Genomic DNA, 25,972 nt, shown 5'->3' on the forward strand with positions numbered 1-25,972 from the left:
AAGTCAAGATAAATTTTTTTTTTTTTTTTTTTTTGCTGTTGATCGTACTCACTTCTAAATTATTCCTGAAATTTGAGAAAAATTTATAACAAAAATGGACCTAATAAAACTCTTACAAATACACCCAAATCGACACAATATATAGAAAAGCCCATTGCAGCAAGAACAAATGAACCAAGCAAAAGCAAGACACACACACACACACACACACCCCACAAACCATAATCCAGAAACCAACCTGAAGTCTATTAAGATTGGAATGGATTAATAAGTTGTGGTGTACTCATACAGTAGTACACACTACAGCACTTTAAATGGATGAACCTGGACTAACTACATTGTTCAGCATGAATAAGACTAAAAAAATATAATGTTGACCAAACAAAAAGTTGTAGAAGAATACACATAGATACCATTTTATAAAACTTAAAACTCTATGTAAAACAATACTTGTTAATGTTTAGGGATTCACAAATGCTTGGTAAAAGATGCCTAGTAATGATAAAATTGACTTCATGCTGGGTCATTACATCTGGTAAAAGAGAAAGAGAAATGGAAGGGTCCAGAGACATCAACTGTGTTATAGACATTAACATCTTAAAAACAGATTTGAAACAGGGCAAAATGTTAAGATTTAATAAAGTTGGGCAATGGATATCTCTTAATCTTTATGTTTAAAATATTTCATGATTAAGGTACCAGAAAATAAAAATCGTAGAGATGAGCAGAATAATGGATTTTTAAAAATACTAAGCATAGGAACAGTCAGTTGTTATTGCCCAAATAACTAGACATAATTAAAAATATCTGATTATGTTAGAACTAAACAGAATTAATTTAAAACTTATTATCTATAAAGAAATTATAAGAATAAAAACTTGATCATAAAATCAGATACTCTGTAATTGATAGCATGAAGGAGCTGTGGTACATTTTATGTTGTTATGGGTAATATTTTTTTAAAATTTTATTTACTTATTTGAGCGAGAGGGAGAGGGAGAGAGAGAGAGCACAAATATGGGGAGAGGGAGCTGGGAGCCTGATGTGGGGCTTGATCCCACGACTCTGGGATCATGGCCTGAGCCAAGGTGGACGGCTAATCAACTGAGCCATCCAGGAGCCCCTGTTATAGGTAATATTAAACATTTCTAACATACAGAACACATAGGGAACAATACCCGTGTACCCACTACTCAAATACAGTTGTGTTCTTTGTACCTGACTTCAGTGCTCTTTCTTTTATCTCCCCAATGCAATTATTAGTTTAAAATTAGTGCGTATCAGTCTTCATTATGTTTTGTCCCCATGAAATATGAACATTTGGTTTATTTTAAATAAACTTGTTGTTGTTCAATATTATATTATTTGAATACAACATAATTCTATTCGCTTGTTTAGCCACTGATGGGTAACTCCTGATTACTAAAGATAAACAAGGCTGCAATGAACATCCTTATGCATATTTCCTTGTGCACGTAGATGAGAGATTGTCCAAGGCTCTGGGACACATAAACTGAAGTAGAATCGTTGGGTTGTAGAATATTTGCACCCTTGAAATTTATTCAACATTACATATGTTAAACAAATGCTTGAAATAAGCAGGAAAACTACTTAAACTTTCCACCATGAGTGTATGCAAATTCTGGTTTCTCCCCATCGCTCCATCAGCCCTTGGTATCACCAAGCGATCTACACTCAGATAATGAAGTTATACTTATTCACATTTAGACATTTAATTCATTTTTAAAAATATTTTATTTATTTATTTGACAGAGAGAGAGAGAGAGAGAGAGAGAGAGAGAGAGAATGAGCATGGGAAGGAGCAGAGGCAGAGGGAGAAGCAGACTTCCTGCTGAGCAGGGAGCCCGATGTAGAACTTGATCCCAGGACCCAGGGATCATGACTGGGCCAAAGACAGACACTTAACTGACTGAGCCACCCAGGTGCCCTCCCCGCTTTAATTCACTTGACATTTATTTTTTTATGGTGTAAATTAAGCTTCTGATTTTCACCTCCTGTGGACAGAGCCAATTTTCATAGCACCATTAACTGACTTCTGCAGTAGTTCTCAAATTATGGCCAGAGGATCTCTGGGGAAGAGAGATTCCTGAGGTTCTTTTATAGGGTCCACAAGGTTAAAGCTATTCATAATATGAAGGTGTTGTTTGTCTTTTTCACTTTTATTCTCATGAGTGAATGGTAGTTTCCCAAAGGCTACAATGGCATGTGGTGACATCATTGCTTTAACAGCTAATAAACTGTGTACTGTGTATTGTACTTTCTAGGATTTTCTAAGGCAGTGAGTTTAGAGTATAAATACATATATTTAAAAAAAATTAACTCAGTTTTCTCATTACTGTTACTGTGCTCCAAGCAGCTCTTTACAGTTGCAGCTGCTAGTCTGTAATCTCCTTATCTTCCAAGAAATCATGATTTTTAAATCCCAAATATTTTTTCCTGCACCTATGCATAAATACAGGAATAAAGGTTATCTTGTTTTTGCAATGATATTAAAATACTTTCCAAAACCATTTTTAGTTTTCAAAATTTTATATGGAAAGTATTATTTTAGAATTAAATATTTTATTCTAAAATAAACACTATTTATAATACATTTTCTTGGATTTAAGGATGGATTACTGGCTTAAAAAAAGATATCAGAAGACCTTTTTTTTTGGAGAGAGAGAGAGAGCTCATGCCTGCTGGGATGTGGTGGGGAGGGTCAGAGGAAGAATCTTAAATAGGCTTCACGCCCAGCATGGAGCTGGACACGGGGCTTGATTTCAAGACCTTGAGATCATGACCTGAGCTGAAGTCAAAAGTCTGAGGCTTAACCCAATGAGCCACCCCGGTGCCCCTGGAGGACACGTTTTCTCAGTCTGTGTCTGTGTTGCCTATGTCTGAAAAAGATGAAACTGTTATAGCAGCAAGTTCTTTAACTCATGTGAAGGAGGAATAGGTTTCAAAAGAAGCTGGGGAAACATATAAGTATGAAAAAAATGTCAAAAGGTACCCCTTCTTTAGCTTTATGGATGTCAACAATAGTTTCAAAGACTAATATGGCTCTGATTAGGTTGTAGCATCATCTTGGGTCCAATCATTCATTGTTCAAAGGAAAAAGGACTTAAATGTTTTAAATGTAGGTGTTACAAACTCTGTAAAAGCCTCTTACAGGATATCTTATCATATTGCACTGGCTGGAGGAGCTCCTACAATAGCAAAGAGACTAATACAGTCTTTTCCAGTTGCTTTGTTTCATGAATGCCTGCCTGATGAAAAGACAGTATAAGAAAGCATAGTTCTGCCACTTCCCAATGACATAGTAACTTGTCGAATTAAAGATTTAACTGCAAACATAAAGACTGAGTTAATATCTCATCTGAAAAGTTGTACCTTTGCCTTACAAACGGACAGATTTGTAGATGTGTCTGGACATGCTGGTTGGCTTATACTCATTTGGTATCATTGCCAACTAATCGCTGATCTTATTTTGTGTGAGTGCTTGGCCACAAACACGCGGGTGCTAAAACATTAACAGTGTTGTACAACTTTTTAAAAAATCTCATGGTTTTTCCTGCAACGCCTGTGTTGTTGACATTTCTAACGAGGGCGGGAGAACAATGGCAGGTAATGTTACCCGTGCCTTGGCACCAAGCAAGGGAAGAGCGTCTAATTCTTTTAGCACTCATTATATTCTTTATTATGACACATCCACAGTTTTTAAAAAAAAGTCACTTTCACTAGAGAATGTCCTTGATGAAGGAATAAGACTTATTTTTTTATTAAATCTTAACTCGAGTATATTTTAAGAAATATTCTGGGATGAAATGAGAAACGGTCATCAAGCTCTTCTACTGTATAGTAGAATATGGTGGTTGTCTCTAGGGAAAAGGCTGAGTTGCAAGCTGATCTACCTACTTTTTTAATGGAACACATTTTTTTTTTTTCAGTTGGAAAAACAAAAAACTGACAGAAAATTGGTTATTCAGACGGGTATTTGGGAGACATTTTCTTGAGTATGAACAAAGTGAGACTGTCACTTCAAGGAAAACAGCTGATTATATCTGTGGCCAAGGATAAAATGTAAGTTTTTGAGTGAAATTAGAATTTTGGGAAGCTCGTATTTGCTACCATAAGGTACTTAAAAACTTTTCTGATGAAATCAGTGGTAATAATAATGAATATGATTTAAATAGATAGTATATAAGATGTGCTGACATTTCCAATTGGAGAAAGACAACTATCATATGATCTCCCTGATATGAGGAAGTTGAGAGGCAACTTGGGGGGTTTGTGGGTAGGAAAAGAATAAATGAAACAAGGTGGGATCAGGAGGGAGACAAACCATAAGAGACTCTTAATCTCACAAAACAAACTGAGGGTTGCTGGGGTGAGGGGGGTAGAGGGGTAGAGAGAGAGTGGTGGGGTGATGGACAGTGGGGAGGTTACGTGCTATGGTGAGTGCTGTGAAGTGTGTAAACCTGGCGATTCACAGACCTGTACCCCTGAGGCTAATAATACATTATATGTTAATTAAAAAATGTGTTGACATTTCAAATAGCTGCATAATTCAGTGAACTGATCTTTTCTAATGATCAGTGCACGATGCACGATTGTTGCAGAAGCCTGTACTGATAAAGAAATTCTTCTCAAGTGCAGGATAGGCCAATGGATTTCAGTGAATTCCTGTCATTTATCCCCTGAATCAGAAACTTTAGACTCACATTCTTACTCTTCTCTCGAACCTTTCATTTTATTACTCAATACTTAGTGTCAATTCCACTTCCCAGACACCCTTAAGTATATTCTCTCATCTTCGAACTATTTTTGATGTCTTCATTTGGAACTTTGGTAATTTTACTTGTTTTATAATAAATATTAAATCTCTAACACAACAGAGAAGGTATTTCTTGATCTTGCTACTACCTACCTCCCTGTGTCTCCTTGTTTCACTTTTTCCCTCAGTTAATCTGATTAGAGATACAGATCTTTATGAAAACATGCTGATTCATGACTGCCTGCCTTTACTTTCTTGTGGTTTCCTTTGTATGGAATGTTCCCCTTCTCCTGCTTACTTGGAAAATTCCAAGTTACATCTATCAAAATTCCATGCAAATGTTTCTTCCTCCAGGAAACATTTCTTGACCTGCTTCATACCAGTAAGAGTTAGTCCCCTTATTTTTTCTGGGTTACTTTTTATTTTTTTCTATTGCTGTACTTATCCTTCTGTAATGTTTTGTGTTTCTGTAGAATTCTTGTTACAGAATTATCTTTTGGTGTGATGATGTTTATACACACACATATGTATGTGTATCTATCTATCTTTCTATATTTTAAAGATTTTGTTTATTTATTTAAGAGAGAGAGTGAGAGAGAGAGAGAGCACCAGTAAGGGAAGGGGCAGAGGCAGAGGAAGAAGCAGACCTCTCCTCTGAGCAGGGAGCCCACAGGGCTCAATCCTGGGACTCCAGGACCATGACCCAAGCCACAGGCAGACGCTTAACTGACTGAGCACCCAGGTACCTCTATGTTTACCTATTTTGAGCAATCCCATGAGAAACAGGCCTGGGAAACCCCCATTGGGCTTCCTAAAACAATATTGTTGAGAAGTTCACTTTTAAAAGTAGGAACTTGAGAAATTTTCTGGTCTTGCTATCATATCAATTATTCTTTTGGATTTGTTTTATATGATAGCTACTATTAACACCGCTTTGAGTTGGTGCTGGAAAATTTAAGCCAAAATTTTTGCCTATGTCTAGATTTTGTGATCTAAATTACTTTCATTTTAGACTCTAATGAGGTGTCTTGCTTCATGTGAACTGAAGTCTGGCAAAGTCCATTTTCCCATATTGATACTGGGAAACAGTATGGGAGCCACTAATATGCAGAAATTGCAACCTGAAATCAGCAAATCTCCCGTTTTACAATCCACTGTTGCTCTCTGGAGGATACATAGGTGGGTGGTGCTTGGTGTTGAGAAGCTTAGGGAAGCCATACGGTTGTGTTTTCTCTTTTTTTTTTTTCTCATTCATGAGATATTTATTAAAATAACACATACATCATTACTGAAAACTGTATACCATCATACAAAAAAGAATTTTATTTTGGGAAATCGATTCCTAATTTATGGCAAGTTTTTACTTTCAGAAATAAAACCACAAAACAACACAATCTAATTCAATCTTAAAGGCTGGCATGCTGAGCAAGGAATGTTCTTATTCTTTGTAGGAGCTCCTTCTTTACACTGTCAGGTACCAGGGCTCTGCCTTTTGGTGTGATTTCAGCCACCAAGTCATCAACAGTAACGTGTTCTAGTCCTTTTTCTTTAATTACCTCTTTACAGTGTGCCTTCAACTGGTCCTTCCAGCCACATTCAATTAATTTAGCTCTCAGCAACTCTTTGAGGCGTTCTCTTTCTCCGGTTTCTATCAACTTTTGGTTAATCGCTGCTCTCATCTGCGCATCTTTGTTCATCTTGCTAACCACACTCTTCGGCTGCCCGGACCTAGACCCTCAGTAGCTCGGGCACCTAAGCACACCTGTGTTTTCTCTTTTAATATGTGCATTATATTCCCCTTGGAAAGGGGTTGTTGGATAATTTTCAGCCTTCCCAAGAAGCTAATTATTTCCTCCATTATTTGAGAGGAGATTTTTTCCCCTCCCTTCCTGTGTAAAAACATGGGTTAATTGTGAAATGGGAAGTGAGGTATCCAAGAGGATCTAGAACCTCAAACTTCAGCTGTTTTGGTACAGAAGCTGCACATCTTTTTTCTTTTTAAAAAATTAGATCTGATTTTTAAAAAAAAATTTTTATTTTTTATAAACATATATTTTTATCCCCAGGGGTACAGGTCTGTGAATCGCCAGGTTTACACACTTCACAGCACTCACCAAAGCACATACCCTCCCCAATGTCCATAACCCCACCCCCCTTCTCCCAAGCCCCCTCCCCCCAGCAACCCTCAGTTTGTTTTGTGAGATTAAGAGTCACTTATGGTTTGTCTCCCTCCCAGTCCCATCTTGTTTCATTTATTCTTCTCCTACCCACTTAAGCCCCCATGTTGCCTCACCACTTCCTCATATCAGGGAGATCATATGATAGTTGTCTTTCTCTGCTTGACTTATTTCGCTAAGCATGATATGCTCTAGTTCCATCCATGTTGTTGCAAATGGCAAGATTTCATTTCTTTTGATGGCTGCATAGTATTCCATTGTGTATATATAAGAGTGGTAGATCTGATTTTTTAAAGACGATTTTATTTATTTATTTGACAGACAGATCACAAATAGGCAGAAAGGCAGGCAGAAAGAGAGGAAGAAGCAGGCTCCATGCTGAGCAGAGAGCCCGATGTGGGGCTCCACCCCAGGACCTTGGAATCATGATCTGAGCCGAAGGCAGAGGCTTAACCCACTGAGCCACCCAGGTGCCCTAAGAATCTCTTATGGTTTGTCTTGCTCTCTGTTTTTATCTTTTTTTATTTTCCTTTCCTTCCTTTATGTTCCTCTGTTTTGTTTCTTAAATCCCACATGTGAGTGAAATAATATAATATTTGGGAGGAGCTATCCAAAAGAAATCTATCAGACGACAGTCAGGGTTTTCATGACTAGTCTCCTCTGGTTTTCAGTGGCTTTCAACACAGCATGCTCAGTCCTGTTTTTACAGCAAGAGTCAGTCAGCTAGATAACCCAAAGAAACCCAGGAAGGAAACCCAGACTTGGAGAAGGAGAGTAGGTTACTCTGTTCTTGATTAAAAAACAAGGTCCTGGAAAGTTGGCCAGATATATAGTTTCCACCAGGGAAAACACTGATCAGTTTGTATGTCTCTAGAGTAGGAAATTTAAAGGCTGCGAGTCTGCTGCTTGTTTCTTGAGAACTGGTGTGGCTACATTGTGATTATCAAGGAAAGGAGCTTCCTTTGGAAGGTGCTCTTAAATTATGAGGAGGTCCTCATCTGGAGGATATTGGAAAATGAAAACTACTATCTGGCCTGTTTAATGGAACTCCTGTTTCTATTGATTCCAAGAAATTCTAATTAACTCACATGTATCCAAGATAGGAGTCTCAAATGCATGGGGTGGGGGGGGGTTGGGGAGAAAGAAATTAACCAAGGTTCCTAATGCTTTAAATGTTGGTAACATTTAAGAAAAATTCCAGGCTGAGATAAGGTCAAAGTACAAAATCTGTGAACCTGAGTTCTGGCTCTCACCGTTTTCAAGAGATTGCAGAGAAAAATTCCAATCTGTAAGTTACACAATTAGGTTAAGTAAGTTAAAGAAATTAGCCTTCAGAGGATGGAAACATTTAATGATTTTCTACTTGGAAAAGGTTGCCTTCTCTTTTTTTATTGTTCAAATTTTTATTTAAATTCTAATTAGTTAACATACAGCGCAAAATTGGTTTCAGGAGTAGAATTCAGTGGTTCATTACTTACATACAACCCCCAGAGCTCATCACAAGTGCCCTCCTTAATACCCATCACCCACTTAACTCATCCCCCACTCACCTCCCCTCATCCATCCTCAGATTGTTCTCTATCTTTAAGAGTCTCTAATAGTTTGTTTCCCTCCCTTTCTCTTTCCCCTCCCCCCTTAATGGTTTATCTGTTTTGTTTCCTAAATTCCGCATTTGAGTGAAATCATATGGTATTTTTCTTTCTCTAATTTTTCTTAGCTAATTATACTCTAGTTCCATCCAGATCATTGTGAAAGGCAGGAAAGTTTCCTTGCAAATTAAAAAAATGTATAGACTTATTATAAAACCTTAGTTCAAAAGTAAATACTAGGGGCGCCTGGGTGGCTCAGTGGGTTGGGCCGCTGCCTTCGGCTCAGGTCATGATCTCAGGGTCCGGGGATCGAGTCCTGCGTCGGGCTCTCTGCTCGGCAGGGAGTCTGCTTCCCTTCCTCTCTCTCTGCCTGCCTCTCTGCCTACTTGTGGTTTCTGTCAAATAAATAAATAAAATCTTTAAAAAAAAAAAAAGTAAATACTATACTCTGATAAACATAAGATGAAAAAGCACAAACTCATGTAAAGATAACTAAGTTATTTTTTTAAAGATTTTATTTATTTATGTATTTTGTCAGAGAGAGAGAGAGAGAGAGCGAGAGCATAAGCAGGCAGAGGCAGAGAGAGAAGCAGGCTCCACGCTGAGCAAGGAGCCCAATGTGGGACTTGATTCCAGGACCCTGGGATCAGGACCTGAGCCCAAGGCAGATGCTTAACTGACTGAGCCACCCAGGCATCCCAAAAAACAATGCAGTTATAATGAATACTTAAATAATGGTCTTGTTGTTGTTGTTTTAACATACTTTCTGTTCCTAAAAACTTTTTGTATGAAAAATGGGGAAATATAATTCTGGCTTAATATTTTCAGTGTCTTTGATAGGTTATAAAATAAAAATCAGATATGCAACTGTACTGTAGACAAATAGTTAGTGGTCATAAAAAGATTTTAAAAATTTCTCTACTGTGGGGCACCTGGCTGGATCAGTCAGTGGAGTGTGCGGCTCTTGATCTCAGGGTCATGAATTTGAGCCCCATGTTGGGTGTAGACGCTGTTTAAATAAACTTAAAAAACAAACAAACAAACAAAAAAAAACCTCTCTGCACTAAAAATCTAAACTAGTATGTAGAGGATTACTCAATAAAGTAAATTCAAGAGAACTTAATTTTAATCTAAGCTTATTTAATATTCTTGAAATGGGTAAAAATTTTCATAAATTTAAAATTATTTTGTGCATTTTGAGTTTAAATTATGTCCCTGCGCTGATTTCATCATGTATAAAATAAAAATGCAGTCATAGCATTTTTGTACATATGAAACCATGCTTTTTGGGGCTCCTGGGTGGCTCAGTGGGTTAAGCCTCTGCCTTTGGCTCAGGTCATGATCCCCAGGTCCTAGGATCCAGCCCACAATGGGCTCTCTTGCTCAGCAGGGAGCCTGTTTCCTCCTCTCTGTCTGCTTGCCTCTCTGCTTACTTGTGATCTCTGTCTGTTGAATAAATAAACAAAATCTTAAAAAAAAAACTACAAAAAACCCCATGTTTTCTTTTTTTAAAATATACTTTTTTGGGGGGAGCAGTTTTAGATTTATAGTAAAACTGAGTGGAAAGTACAGATAGTTTTCATATGTTCCCTCACTCCCTATCTTCTCTAAAATTCCTCTGTTAGTAACATCTTGCATTAGTGTGGGATATTTGTTACAATTGATGAGCCCGTGACATTACATTTTAAAATATTTCGTTTATTTATTTGGGATAGAGAGTGAGAAAGAGATCATGAGCAGGGGTAGGGATAGGGTAGAGGGAGAAACAGACACCCTGCTGAGCAGGGAGCCCAATGTGTGGCTCCAGGATCCTGGGGTCATGACCTAGCTGAAGGCAGAGGCTTAACCAACTGAGCCACCCAGGCATTCTGTTGTCACATTTTTTTTTTTTAAGATTTATTTATTTATTTATTTGTCAGAGAGAGAGAGAGGGCACATACAAGCAGGCATGGGTGGAGAGAGAAGCAGGCTCCCCACCAAGCAAGGAGCCCAACGGGACTCCATCCCAGGACCCCAGGACCATTACCTGAGCCGAAGGCATCGGCTTAACTGAGTCACCCAGGCATTTCCAAAATTATCTTCATTTGTTTTTTCTTTTACACTTTATGTTTTAAAGATTTTATTTATTTGTCAGAGAGTGTACACAAGCATGAGGAGCAGCAGGCAAAGGCAGAGAGCGAAGCAGGCTTCCTGCTGAGCAAGGAACCCAATGCAGGATCCCAGGACCCTGGGATCATGAGCTGAGCTGAAGGCAGATGCTTAACCAACTAAGCCGTCCAGGCATCCTGTTGTTACATTATTAAGCAAAGTCTCTAGTTTTAGATTAGGGTTCAGTCTTTGTTTGTATATTCTTGTACAGTCTTTGTACATTGACAAGTGTGTAATTATATGTATCCAACATTTCAGTATCATAGAATAGAATCACAGAATAGCTTCACTGCCCTGAAAATGCCCTGAGCTCCATCTGTCCTTCTCTGCGTCCCTCTTTCCCAATGAACCCCTGGTGGTCACTGATCTATTTTTTTTTTTTAATTTAAAGGTTTTATTTATTTATTTGACAGAGAGAGATCACAAGTAGACAGAGAGGCAGGCAGAGAGAGAGGAGGAAGCAGGCTCCCTGCTGGGCAGAGAACCCGATGCGGGACTCGATCCCAGGACCCTGAGATCATGACCCGAGCCGAAGGCAGCGGCTTAACCCACTGAGCCACCCAGGCACCTGTCACTGATCTTTTCACTGTATTTTTATTGTCACCAATTTGATCTTTTTCAGAATGTCATATAGTTGGGATCACAGTATGTATCCTTTTCAGATGACTTCTTTCACTTAGCAATATACATTTAAATTTCCTCCATGTCTTTTTGTGGTTTGATAGCTCATTTAAAAAAATTGCTTAATAATATTCCATTGTGTGAATGTACCAATTTGTTTATCCATTTACCCATTGAAGGTTATCTTGTTACAAGATTTGGCAGTCCCCATATTTTCAACTTGAAATGCTCCATTAAGAGGAATATCCTAAATTTCATTCACTTACCTTCCAGAGCAGACTTTGCTATGTCTTAAGTTAATGTCTAGAAGTTTGCAAGTGAGTCATGGGTCCTCAGATAGAGATACAATTTAAATATTCAGTATCACAAATGACACGGAATCCTCATGTCACTTCAACTACAGTATCTGGTAAAAGTTAAGGTGTCCTATTTCTCAGATGATTTTTTAAAAGGTTTTATTTATTTTTTCAAGAGAGCGTGCATGTGCATGTGTGAGCACAAGCAGGGGGAGGGCAGAGAGAGAGCAAGAAGCAGACTACCCGGTCAGCAGGGGAGCTGGAAGATGGGGGGCTGGATCCCAGGACCCTGAGATCATGAAATGAGCTGAAGGCAGATGCCTAACCGACTGAGCCACTGAGATATCCTACAAATTCTTAATATTAATGGTGATTGTATTTTTAATATTAACCTAATAAAAACTTTTAAAATCTCTGACTTTGGGACCCGGTCTTCTGCCTAATGGTTGCTGCACTTGAGTGTATGTTTAACTTCTCAGATGTCTGTTAACATTTTTCACGATTGTCATGACTGGGTGGACAATTACAAAAACAGTAAAGAGAAGAGCTTACGTTTCTAACAGCCCTTGTGTCACTTTCTGCTGAAGACCCTGTGAAATCTTTAAATCTAGTTAATACTCAACCAACATTTCTCAATGGGAATTGAAAGCCGTACTAATGGTATTCATTGGATGGTTAGAACAATTCATGAAAGACTTAAGGTTTCTAAATGCTGCGGTTGTTTTCACATTTCATTTAATATCAAGGGAAGAATCTTTGTGCTCTGAGAGGTAATCTGTATTGAGCAGCTGGACAGTTGGAGTTGAAAATCTTCCTAAATGTTCAGGATAAGGAATTGATCTGAGTTTGGGGCATGGGTCTGTCTTTCTTTCTTTCTTTCCCTAAAGAGAAAAAGAAAGAGGTTTCTGTCTTGCATGTTGAACTTATTTGCTCTGTTTTATTCGGCATGGTTTTGTGTTTGTACCAGTGTTTGTAACAGTCTCCAGGAGTAGCAGTCTTCAAATTGGGATTTTGTATTTTTGGGGGTATCAGGAAACTTTCCAAGGGGGACATAGGCACAGAAAATTTTAGGGGAATCTAGACCCCTAACATCCATGTGCACACACTTGAAAAAGTGATGTGCTTAATCAAACACTTACTGTTTTAAGCCCCTTTAAAAAATAAAAGTGGCATGCTTATGACTGCTTTTAGAGTACTCAATCTCTTTCTCCCAAGTGTACCACTTACCTATCCAAGATATAATCATGATGCCTTGACCTGGGGATAAAATTCTCTGAGTAACAAAGAAAAAGATGGTTCAAAGCCTATATAGCCGTGAAGCCTCCTTTAACCACAACTTTGTGTCCTTCTATATTTCTGTTAAGGGCACTGATCCTCAACCATTTTGGCCCTCAAGGGAGATGCCTGGCAATATCTGCAGACACTGGAACATCCGGGTGGCTCAGTTGTTAAGCATCTGCCTTCAGCTCAGGTCATGATCTCAGGGTCCTGGAATCTAGCCCTGCATCAGGCTACCTGCTCTGAGGGAAGCCTGCTTCTCCCTTTCCCGCTGCATGTGTTCCTGCTCTCACTGTCTCTCTCTCTCTCTCTGTCAGATAACTAACTAAATAAATAAATGAAATCTTAAAAAAAAAAATCTGAAGCAGTTCCTGGAGCTCCTGGGGAGTCAGTCAGTTGGGGAACTGACTCTTGGGGAACTGACTCTTGATTTTGGCTCAGGTTGTGATCTTGGGGTTGTGGGATCCAGCCCTACATTGGGCTCCCCACTTGGCAGGGAGTTTGCTTGAGAGTCTCAGATTCTCTCTCTCCCTCTCCCTCCATCCCTCCCCACTGCATTCTCTCTCTCTCTCTCTCTCTCAAATAAATAAATAATCTTAAAAAAAATCTGAAGACATTTTTTATTGCCATAACTGATGGGTTTGGGTCAGGGATCAGTGCTAGTGGGTAGAGGTGGGGATACTGCTAAAATCCTACAATGCATGGGATATCTGATAATGAAGAATTTATTCAACTCCAAATGTCAGTAATGCTCCAGGTTGAGTAACTTTATGTTAAGGGTGATATGTGGCCTAAGAAATGGGGGAGTTTTGGCCTGTTTTACAATATTCTGGATTTACATAATTCCTCAGTGGAAAAGTTGAAATGCTGAAAAATTATATCTGATAACCTTGAGGCTTTCTTTTCTTTCTCTCTCTTTTTTAAATGATTTTATTTGAGAGAGAGAGAGAGAGCACATGATAATGGGGTGGAGGGGCATTGGCAGAGGGAGCAGGAGAAGCAAATTCCCTGCTGAACAGGGACCCCAAGGTGGGGCTTGTTCCAGGACTGAGTCACCCAGGTGCCCAGAAGGCTTCCTTTTCTAATTTTAAAGGACTAATGGTTCCTTAGAATTGGCAAGAGATACTGATGGGGGTGGTTTTAAAATTTCATTCAGATGACAGATTTATGGTAAGGTTCTATTCTCAGTTTAGGTGTACCTGTGTGGCTCAGTTGATTAAGCATTTGACTCTTGATTCATCTCAGGTCATGATTTCAGGGTCATAAGATCTAGCCCTGCACTGGGCTCACGCAGGCATGGAGCCTACTTAAGATTCTCTCTCTCCAACATTCACAAATCAATCAATGTGGTACAACAAATTAATATGAGAAGAGAGAAGAACCACATGGTCCTCTCAATTGATGCAGAAAAAGCATTTGACAAAATCCAGCATCTGTTCCTGATTAAAACGCTTCAAAGTATAGGGATAGAGAGAACATTCCTGAACTTCATCATATCTATCTATGAAAGACCCACAGCAAATATCATCCTCAGTGGGAAAAAGCTCACAGCCTTCCCGTTGAGATCAGGAACAAGACAAGGATGCCCACTTTCACCACTCTTGTTCAACATAGTATTAGAAGTCCTAGCAACAGCAATCAGAGAAATAAAATGTATCCAAATTGGCAATGAAGAAGTCAAACTCTCTCTCTTTGAAGATGACATGATTCTTTATATGGAAAACCCAAAAGACTCCACCCCCAAACTACTAGAACTCATACAGCAATTCAGCAGCGTGGCAGGATACAAAGTCAATGTGCAGAAATCAGTGGCTTTCTTATACACTAACAATGAAAATACAGAAAGGGAAATTAGAGAATCGATTCCATTTACTATAGCACCAAGAACCATAAGATACCTGGGAATAAACCTAACCAAAGAGGTAAAGAATCTGTACTTGAGGAACTACAGAACACTCATGAAAGAAATCGAAGAAGACACAAAAAGATGGAAGACCATTCCATGCTCTTGGATCAGAAGAATAAACATTGTTCAAATGTCTGTACTGCCTAGAGAAATCTGTACTTTTAATGCCATTCCCATCAAAATTCCACCAGTATTCTTCAAAGAGCTGGAGCAAATAATCCAAAAATTTGCATGGAATCAGAAGAGACCCCGAATTGCTAAGGAAATGTTGAAAAACAAAAATAAAACTGGCGGCATCACGTTACCTGATTTCAAGCTTTATTACAAAGCTGTGATCACCAAGACAGCATGGTACTGGCATCAAAACAGACACATAGACCAGTAGAACAGAGTAGAGAGCCCAGATATGGATCCTCAACTCTATGGTCAAATAATCTTCGACAAAGCAGGAAAAAATATACAGTGGAAAAAAGACAGTCTCTTCTACAAATGGTGCTGGGAAAACTGGACAGCTATATGTAGAAGAATGAAACTCGACCATTCTCTTACACCGTACACAAAGATAAACTCAAAATGGATAAAAGACCTCAACGTGAGACAGGAATCCATCAGAATCCTAGAGGAGAACATAGGCAGTAATCTCTTCGATATCAGCCACAGCAACTTCTTTCAAGATATGTCTCCAAAGGCAAAGGAAACAAAAGCGAAAATAAACTTTTGGGACTTCATCAAAATCAAAAGCTTCTGCACAGCAAAGGAAACAGTCAAAAAAACAAAGAGGCAACCCACGGAATGGGAGAAGATATTTGCAAATGACAGTACAGACAAAAGGTTGATATCCAGGATCTATAATGAACTCCTCAAACTTAACACACACGAAACAGGCAATCATATCAAAAAATGGGCAGAAGATATGAACAGACACTTCTCCAATGATACAAATGGCTATCAGACACATGAAAAAATGTTCATCATCACTAGCCATCAGGGAGATTCAAATTAAAACCACATTGAGATATCACCTTACACCAGTTAGAATGGCCAAAATTAACAAAACAGGAAACAACATGTGTTGGAGGGGATGTGGAGAAAGGGGAACCCTCTTCCACTGTTGGTGGGAATGCAAGTTGGTGCAGCCTCTTTGGAGAACAGTATGGAGATTCCCCAAGAAATTAAAAATAGAACTTCCCTATGACCCTGCCATTGCACATATGGGTATTTACCCCAAAGATACAGATGTCATGAAAAGAAGGGCCATCTGTACCCCAATGTTTATAGCAGCAATGGCCACGGTCGCTAAACTATGGATAGAGCCAAGATGCCCTTCAACGGACGAATGGATAAGGAAGATGTGGTCCATATACACTATGGAGTATTATGCCTCCATCAGAAAGGATGAATACCCAACTTTTGTAGCAACATGGACGGGACTGGAAGAGATTCTGCTGAGTGAAATAAGTCAAGCAGAGAGAGTCAATTATCATATGGTTTCACTTATTTGTGGAGCATAACAAATAGCATGGAGGACAAGGGGAGTTAGAGAGGAGAAGGGAGTTGGGGTAAATTGGAAGGGGAGGTGAATCACGAGAGACTATGGACTCTGAAAAACAATCTGAGGGGTTTGAAGTGGCGGGGGGGTGGGAGGTTGGGGTACCAGGTTGTGCGTATTATAGAGGGCACGGATTGCATGGAGCACTGGGTGTGGTGAAAAAATAATGAATACTGTTATGCTGAAAATAAATAAATTAATAAAAAAAAAAGTTTCTCTCTCTCCTTCTCCCTCTGCTGCCCCCCAACCCTGCTTGCATGCATGCTCTCTTTCTCTCTAAAAATTGAAAAAAAAAAGAATATTCTCAACATATAAAAACCATGTAAAGAAATAGTAATTTGCAACAGAGTTCCCTAAGAACTAACAAAGACCTGTCACTCGTCTCATCTGTACTTCACTTGTTGCATGATTTGAAAACTGTGAAGGCAAAAGTTCGATATTTACTTCTGACAGATCAACATATTTTATTTTTTTGAAGATTTTATTTATCTATTTGACAGACAGAGAGCACAAGTAGGCAAAGAAGCAGGCAGAGAGACAGAGAGAGGGGGAAGCAGGCTCCCCTCTGAGCAGAGAGCCCAATGTGGGGGTGTGTGTGTGTTCAATCCCAGGACCCTGAGATCATGACCTGAGCCGAAGGCAGAGGCTTAACCCACTAGGCCACCCAGGTGCCCCTCAACATCATATTTAAGAGTAAAATAAACACATATTGGGAGTACTTTAATGTATGTTTTCTTGAGCTTCTGACTTATAGGAAAAATATTTTTTATTGATTTTCACCAAATATTACTGGATCATATAAAAACATTTTTCTGTGTTACTTCTCTGCTCATTTATTTGTTTTTATTATATACCAATTAGATTCAGGTTCATCTGATGGAAATATTTTGTGGATTCTGCTGTAAATAATTCACATAGCAATCAGAAATAGAATTTCTGTAAACTTACACTGGGTAATGATCTAATACCTTCTCTTCATTTTGCAGTTAATTTCCACTAAGTAGATTAAATTTGGTTCTTAAAAGCAGAAATCCCCTTACCTAGGGATACAAAACAAAATGTTCCAAAATGTAGTCTTTGTTGTAATGCTCTAAACTCTAGAAATCAAGGTTCATTTATTTGGAATTAATTTTTCCCTCTTGGACATTGATACACTGTTCTATGCCTAACAAATGCAAATTAATCATTTTCTACAGTCAAATGAAATTACACACATACACATGCACAATAGTGCCCGTTTGTTATAATTTTTTTTTAAAGATTTTATTTATTTGTCAGAGAGAGAGAGGGAGAGAGTGAGCACAAGCAGACAGAATGGCAGGCAGAGGCAAAGGGAGAAGCAGGTTCCCTGCTGAGCAAGGAGCCGGATGTGGGACTCGATCCCAGGACGCTGGGATCATCACCTGAGCCGAAGGCAGCTGCTCAACCAACTGAGTCACCCAGGCGTCCCTGTTTGTTATAATTTTTAAACGCACTTCCAGATGACATGGGGTAAAGGTCTTTATTCAGAACCTATCAATTTTTAATTTCCAGATCCATGGGTTTTTCTTTCTAACCCTAGTTTCGTACAGTTTGAATTTCACAAACAAGATGCCTCTGCCTCTAACAAGTATAAATATTAGCTATTTCACAAGAATTTTAAAAGTCTTTTTGGTATACTTCTAAGAACTGAAAAGTGAAAGAAACTAATATGTAAAAATAGTTTTGCAAATCAGGTAGTTTCTAATTCTTTGCTTCAACAAAATTGAAGAAGAACTCTACATTTAAGTTGTGAGATTATTTAAAATAGTATTTAATAATAGCTCACCATGTCAGTTTTGATGTATAACAAAGAAGAGATTTTAAAAATTGGGTGAAGTTGCTATAACAAAATTTCTTCTGTTCTTATACTTATTCTGTTTCCATACTTTTATATGTGAATAAAATTTTTTAGTTCTTTATTTTAAAATACTTTATTTTAGAGGAATAGCAATAATATGGAACAGGCTTCAGAATAACAATAAATAACTTTTGCCAACAGAAAGTCGGGAAAATAAAGCCCATATCCATCTCTGGAAAAGAAACATTTCCAGTTAAATGTTACTTTAAAAAAAGTTTTATGTTTAATACTTTTATTTACCCAAATCTGTATTATGTTATTTTGATCAATTATCTCTAATAACTGATAATTAATTAATTAATTTCTAATTAATATCTTAATTCATCAGCCTTTTCAAACACTTAGATCAGGAAATAAATTTATTTTAAGAACATATTTTGTTGCAAAGAAGCATACTAGATGGATCAAGAAAAGATTTCCAAGACCAAAAATACATTACACTAGAATGTCAGGCCAGGGTTGAGAAAAAAAATTCAAAAGGGGAGGGAGGAAAATGAAAATATAAATTCAAAAGAAAAAAAAAAGCAATGTGAAATTTCCAACTGTTAAGGAAGAAATTGTGTATTTTAAAAATTAGTGTTGGGTGTCAACACATTATGGTAATTAGATTCCACTGGACATGTGACAAGGTGATTAACAGTTTTATTTAAATGTGTTACTATAGGGGCACCTGGGTGACTCAGTAGGTTAAGTCTCTGCCTTTGGCTCAGGTCACGATCTCAGGGTCCTGGTCGAGCCTGGAACCCCGGCTCTGCTCAGCAGGGAGGCTGCTTCCGTCTCTCTCTGCCTACCTGTGATCTGTCAAATAAATAAATAAAATCTTTAAAAAATGTATTAATTTATGTGGTATGTTGGAAATTATATTCTTTGCAACACTTTGGATCCATGTTGAGAATTTCAGGTCCACCTAAGCCTGTGGGATAAGGCATATATTTTGCAGCTCTCTCCAGGGAGACCACTGAGCTACTATTCCCCCTTCCTGTGTTCTCCCAGTTGGAAATGGACAAACACTTGGAAGAGAGAACCTATAGGTGTCTGCAGAGACATGAAGGAGTGGACAGTTTTTTCAGTTCTTTGCCAAAAAGCCCTCTCAAACTGAGAAGGAAACACGAATGAAAAGATACACTAGTCTTAAAGACCTTGGCATTCTGGAAAACCTGCCCCAAACCCCAAATTACCAAACGCCAAAGCTCCCATTAATTTTATAGAGTAAGTTCTTTAATTTTTAGCGACTCTTGCCCCACTGCCAAGACCCAATTTTTCCTCTCCCTCACAATTTCCATTCCTCCTCCGTATTTATTGAAGATGAGCATATTATGCCAGGAGTGAAAAACGACCTGTGTGAGGCCAGCGGGGAAGTGGGAGTTAAAAGGTTGTAGAGCAAACCACTGGTCTTATACTTTAAGTGGTATAAATATTTAAACGCCAGAGCCAAAGCAAAATTGGGAAACAATGCAGAAAAAGAGATCCAAGTCCCTGGCATTAGGCAACTGCAGTCCTAGAAGTATGCCCTGAAGCAGTGGTTTTCCTTTAATGAGCCCTATGTTTGGGGACCGCATCAAGTGTCTTGGACTCCAAATTTGCTCCTCGTATTTGCCTGTGGTGGTCATCCCTTTTGATGACCTAATCATGTCACTGTGTAGCACCATTTACTCACGCATGCTCACTTAGAGTTTTGTTTGTTCATTTATTTTTAAAAAGATTTTATTTATTTAACAGAGAGAGCAAATAAATAAATATGGGGAGGAGAGGCAGAAGCAGAGGGAGAGGGAGAAGCGGACCCCCACCAAGCAAGGAGCCAGACTTGGGGCTCGATCCCATGACCCTGAGATCATGACCTGAGCGGAAGGTAGACACTTAACCTACTGAGCCATCCAGGTGCCCGGTTTATTTGTTTTTAATCAACTCTGGGACCTGGTTTCCTCCCACTGAGTCCCAGAGGAAAATTTTGGGAAATGCAAGGAGAAAGTTCTTGAAGTGGATCTCTTAGATAAAGGGTAACTGTTTCTCAAGTGCCTGGGTGCCCTTCTGGTCACTCTTGGAGCTCCTGGGTCAGCTTCCCTGTCCATGTGAAGAAGTAGGGGGAGATCTGAACGCAGGCCAGGCCTGTGGAGCTCAGCACACAGGGGCTGGCCATCCCTGGTGGAGCCTGTTGTTGGGTACAGGGACTCCCAGAAAACACGTAGTGCAGATTTTGCAGTTCTCCATCTTGACTGCTTCTCAGACTGGCCATCAGGATGAGTTTTCACCAGCGTCTTGCCACACCTCCTCCAATCCAAGCAGCAGCAGGAACTCACTTGCATGTGCTGACCCCCATGCAGCGGCTTTTTGGCCACACTGTCTGCCTGCCAGGCCGACTTGCCTTCTTTCCCAAGGGTACACTTCGTTCCATCCTCTCTAGCACATCTGTGAGTCTCCCTAGCTTACCAGTGGTGGCTATTGTGAACCTCACCTTTTTAGTGTGGGAAACCCACAAGCCAAGCTGAAGAGGCCTGGTAATTTCACTGGCTTTTACTCAAACTTTGCATCTATATTATTCAAAGTCCTCTCCAATGACCAGAGCACCCTGCACAAATAGGCCAGCATTTATGTCCACGATGATTCTAAGGAGGTAAGAAAGGAAGAGGAGAGGGTTTACACTTCTCTCTAGGCTGGAACCCCGGTCATGCTTAAGGCGCCTTGCACAGTGCCTGAGTTCCCTGGTCTTAGAAGAGTTTGCCTTTCCCACTTGTCCCTGGGAAACCTGTCTTAGTCTGGGGGATGCGGCCTGAGGCCCAGAGGGTTGTGTGTGACAGAAGGCTGTGGCACAATCGCAGGGCCCCTCACGTCGAAGGGGACTAGTTACATACCCGGGAAAAACGTGATGAGAACTGAAGGAACAAATGTACGACGCCAGGTATTCCCCAGGGACCCTCCCCAAGGGCCTGGATACTTTCACCGACCCCGCGAGGACAAGAGCGCTCCCACACCTCCTTGCCTGTAGAGGTTCTAAGGGTCTGGGCAGATACCCCTCCTCTCCCGTCGGGGACAAGATCCATTCTCCCCGCTCGCCCCACCTTACTCCAAGGCGCCGCGGAGAGAACCGGAGAGAAACCTGGAAGTCCCTACCCCTTCCTCAGTACCCAGCCGGGTGATGCCTGGGGGTCACGGTTACCTCCCCAAACCTCATCCTGCCTTAGCGTCACCCGCGCGTTCTTCAGGTATTTGCAGAGCCACGGGATGCCCTCTTCATCCGGGCAGGCGCTCAGGGACAATAAGGGACCTCCCATGGAGCCTCGGGCTTCCACCTGCAGGGACCGCTTCGGTCCGGGTCTTCCCACTGGGCACTGGCGTTTCAGGGAGGGCCATCCGAGGAGCTGAGAAGCTGGGCCAGCCAGCTGTCCCCCGCGGGGGCTGCTGCCGGACGGGGGAGTTCTAGGCAAGCGCGTCCCGGGGCACGCAGGGCGCCCCGGCTCCGCCCACCTCAGGCCCTAGCTATGATTGGCTCCACGAACGTCAATCAGAGCTTGGCGCGGTGGGGGCGGGGGAAGTGCTGAGGCCCCCGGCTGCTTAAAGCCCCGGGGGTTATTCACATTTTCGTCGGAGCTGCGGCTTCTCCAGGCGCCCTACGGCAGTCCAGCGGTGACCTCAGTCACCAACCCCGAGGCTCTCCCAGCTTGTGTGCGCTGTTCCTGCTCCCAGGGCCGTGATCCCGGTACACTGCTTCGCCCCCTTGCGGTCTCAGTTTCCAGGCTCCGTTCCCCACTTCCCTGGGCGCCGGGCAGCCCGGTCAGGGATCCGCGGCCGAGAAACACTCTGGCCTGGGAGTCCGGGTGTGGCTGCTGTGCCCGAGACCTGACTCCCACCCCTCCGGGTCTTGAGCGGCGGCTGCGCAGCAAATTAGTGCCCGCACGGAGGGAAGGGGGTGCCCAGGGCGGGGGAGGGAGAGAGCTGGAGAGGAAGAGGCGGCAGAGTGGGGCAAGGGGCAGAGGACAGAGTGGGAAGAGGGCGGAGGAGAAGGTTGATGGGGAGGAGGAGTATTAGCAACGAAAGCTCTTTCTTCTCTTGGTCCCACTCCTGTGGCTTCTCACCTCAGCTCCCCTCTGCTGCTGAGAAGACAGCAGGGGGATTTCAGGGAAGGTTCTCGGGCCGTGCTGAGGCTTGACACAGGGACTTCGCATCTAAGTCCACTTAGCTGAACTGCTAAATGCTAAACTTGACTAATCCTGGCATCTTTCCCATTGGCAGGTGGAAAAGAGGAACATCATCTGTTCCTGAGTAGAATAACTTGAAACCGCAGGTACCGTGCATGTGGAGATGTGGGGTCCTGGGAATCTCCAGCACTGGTCACACTCCTAATTCCACTTCCAAACCTCATTCACGACCCTGAATGGAATAAGTAATATATAAATACATAATAAAGTGTATATATTTATATAAAACATTTTTATTTATAAACATAATGCATAGTAATGTAAAATAGAAAAATTTTGAACTATATATATGGAATAAAATAAAATAGGACAATGTTCAATGCTGATTACCATGCTAAATGATCATTAGATTTAAGATGGAATTGAATTAAATGGAAAAGAAAATGCCAGCCTGCATCACAGGCAATGAACATAACTATAGTTTCATGTAACATTTGTTTCTATTAAATATTTGTGCTTATGTTTGTGTGTTAGCAAAAACTACAAAAAAGTTTGAAAAACACTGATCTTTCTCTTAGAACTGAATTCCTGGTGCCTTTGCTTACAAAGTAACCCAAGGCCTTCTCCCTGTGAGCTCTGCACTCCACCACCACCAACCCCCTGCCCCCGCACCCCTTAGACTCATCTATAAGGAAAAGAACCCTAAGGCAAAGAATGAGTTTTCTTTAGGGTGTGGTGGGTGATAGAAAGGAACTTTGCTCTTTCTTTCTGAAAATAGCCCTTGGTTGGGGGTACCACACAATGATCTACTCATCATTTTTCAGTTACACTGAATCCTTTTTCCAGCAGAAAAAACGGAATTGACTGTTGAATATCTTCCTATAAAGGAAATGCAAGCCTTCATGGCTCTACCAGTAAGTTGCAGTGAACACTCAAAGGAAACAATAATTCTAATCCTACAGAGGTCTTTACAGAATATAAGAAGAAGATATATCCCTTCCTCATTTTATAAGGCTACTATAACCCTTATACTAAACACTTGACAGAGACCCTACAAGAAAGGAAAATTGTAAGTCAATGTCACCCATGAATATAGATTAAAAATAAATCCTAAACACGCAGTTCACATGGATTCTCACACAGGAAAAATAAATCTCACACTCAAATAAAAGAGGAAATCATTAATTTTTTGGGAAAGCTGCAGGTCATACAGTGGCACTTGCCTTCCAAGGAAAAGAAAGGAGAAAAAAGAAAGGAGAAAATGCAGACATCTAGAAGAGACAAAAATATCAGATCTTCCATATGTTTCTTTTAAAAAATATCTTGGGGTGATGGGTTGTGGATCTCTGTTACTGCAAAAAGCAACACAGAACCTCTGTGTTCTGCATTGGGTACTTAAACCCAGCTGGGTTATTCTTAGTGCTCTCCATGGAGATTGTCTCCATTTTAGCCTCATTTTTCTTTTTTGTAATTTTTTAAAGTTTAAAAAAAATTTTTAAAAAGATTTTATTTATTTGAGAGAGAGAGCGCACACAAGCCAGAGAAGAGGCAGGAGGGAGAAGTAGACTTCTTGTTGAGCAAGGAGTTCAGGTGAGGCTTGGGGCTCAATGCCAGGACCCTGAGATCACAACCCGTGCAGAAGACAGATGCTTAACAACTGAGCCATCCAGGCACCTCTTAGCCTCATTTTTCTCAAAGAATCACTTACTTCGAATTGGATGAAATTATAACTCTATCAACGTAGGAAAACGAATGATAGAACATAATACAGAAATAACAACATTCTACTCTATCAGTTTTTGAAATATGGCCTCTGGATCAGCAGGTTCAGCATCACCTGGAAATGTATTAAAATGCAAAATCTCAGGTCTAAACCCAGACCTAGCCCTGAATTAGAAATTGTGGATGGGGGGATTCCAGGAATCTCCATTTTAACAAGACTTCTACAATATCCTGGTGCACTCAAGTTCAGGAGCTCCCACTCTGATTCAGCTGGTAGCACACTCACAGATAACACTCCACTTGGACCCATGTCACCACTGACTTCTGGCAAAACCTTTAGACAAAATCAACAACATGATAAAAATACCATAATTTTCTTACTTTTGAATAGCTTTGGATTTTTAGTAAGAAAAACTCTTTAACTAGCTGGGAAAGATCACAGAAGCAAGTAGTTTCCCACTGAGACCCAAATACAGATTTATTTTAATTTGGCTTTTAAAATTAAAAATCTTTTTAACATTTTTTATTGTGGGCTCATTTTTAGGCTTAGCATGCAACTGCCCTCCTTACATCTCCACTCTCTGCTTGGTTTATCCAACAGTCTCTCACATTTTCTTTAATAAAATTTCCAGTATTCTGTATGTGTGAGTACAGGGAAATGCCAATGTTTATTTTCTGGTTTGATAGAAGAAGTTCATGAGTCATTTTACCTTCCTGTAGATGACGATGTTGACTAAACATTATTATAAGAACACTAAATTATTAAGAAAGGTGAATAATCAAAATTACAGATGTTTTATTGGTTAAGGTCATTTTATCAGGTACCACCCCAAATCTTTGAAGTCTAGGGGTTTGAAAAATTATCCTTTTTAGAAATATCATTTATAAGAAAGTTTTGTGTTAAAAATTCTCCCCAGCTCTGGGGACAAGAAAGAGTTTTTTTTTTTTTCTTTTTATTTTGCTGAGAATGTTGTTGCTGGCATTTCAAGGCTAAGAACTGAAATTCCATTATTGGCAATGGGTTAAAAAAAAGGCAGACTCTGTTAGCAAAATTTTACAATATGAAATGGAAAATGATATATTAGCTTTAGTTAGGCAGGGAATAGGGGACTTTCAGCCACAGCTGAAAAGAAAGAAAAGTAAGAAGAGGGGAAGAGAAGTTAGAAGTGTAAGAAGGAAGAAAACAAGCTTTCATTATCCATAGGTGATTGTCTACAGAGAAAAATATGAAATAATCTAAGACATAAGAATTAATAAGAGAGTTTAGCAAGGTGGTTAGAGAGATACACAAAAAGTCAATTGCACTTTTCTATCAAACAAAAAGGTAGGAAATGTGATAAAATGACCCCCTTTGAGGGTAACTTATAGTAAGTGATACTTAAAGTCATCAGAAATAAGTTCTCAGAAAGAAAGGACATGCAAGATCCTAATGGGGAAAATAAAAAAACATTGAAAGACAGTGGTAAGGTCCTGTATACTGGAGAGATACACCATAATTATGGTTAAGAAGCCTCAATATTATAAAAATGTTAGTCTTCCCCAATGTGTTCTATAGCTTCAATATAATTCCTAGAAGAATCTCTCCAGGATATTTTTTTTTTTTTTTTTTTTTTTTTTTTTTTAAAGATTTTATTTATTTATTTGACAGAGAGAAATCACAAGTAGATGGAGAGGCAGGCAGAGAGAGAGAGAGGAAAGCAGGCTCTCCGCTGAGCAGAGAGCCCGATGCGGGACTCGATCCCAGGACTCTGAGATCATGACCTGAGCCGAAGGCAGCGGCTTAACCCACTGAGCCACCCAGGCGCCCTCTCCAGGATATTTAATGGAATTTAGACACACTGATTTTAAAATAAAAAAAGAAAGTAGTACAAGTTTAAGACAAGGCAAGAAGGGGCAC

The 25,972-nt window shown here is 40.1% G+C and overlaps 1 protein-coding gene and 1 long non-coding RNA gene across 2 annotated transcripts; both read right to left on the bottom strand.

The window, feature by feature from the left end:
• Nucleotides 1–6,024: 6,024 nt before the first annotated feature.
• On the bottom strand, nucleotides 6,025–6,533 carry LOC116587832 (transcription and mRNA export factor ENY2-like). Its single transcript, XM_032338370.1, has one exon. It carries the CDS (start codon nucleotides 6,472–6,474, stop codon nucleotides 6,184–6,186), a length of 291 nt encoding a protein of 96 aa, XP_032194261.1. The 5' UTR covers nucleotides 6,475–6,533; the 3' UTR covers nucleotides 6,025–6,183.
• A 13,550-nt stretch (nucleotides 6,534–20,083) lies between these two features.
• LOC116588944 lies at nucleotides 20,084–21,737 on the bottom strand. The gene is made up of 2 exons (XR_004285133.1): nucleotides 21,375–21,737; nucleotides 20,084–20,823 (listed from the first exon to the last, which is right to left on the bottom strand). It is a non-coding gene; the product is annotated as an uncharacterized LOC116588944 (long non-coding RNA).
• Nucleotides 21,738–25,972: the final 4,235 nt, after the last annotated feature.

This window comes from Mustela erminea, chromosome 4, assembly GCF_009829155.1.
Source record: "Mustela erminea isolate mMusErm1 chromosome 4, mMusErm1.Pri, whole genome shotgun sequence".
In the NCBI taxonomy this organism is placed as follows: Eukaryota; Metazoa; Chordata; class Mammalia; order Carnivora; family Mustelidae; genus Mustela; species Mustela erminea.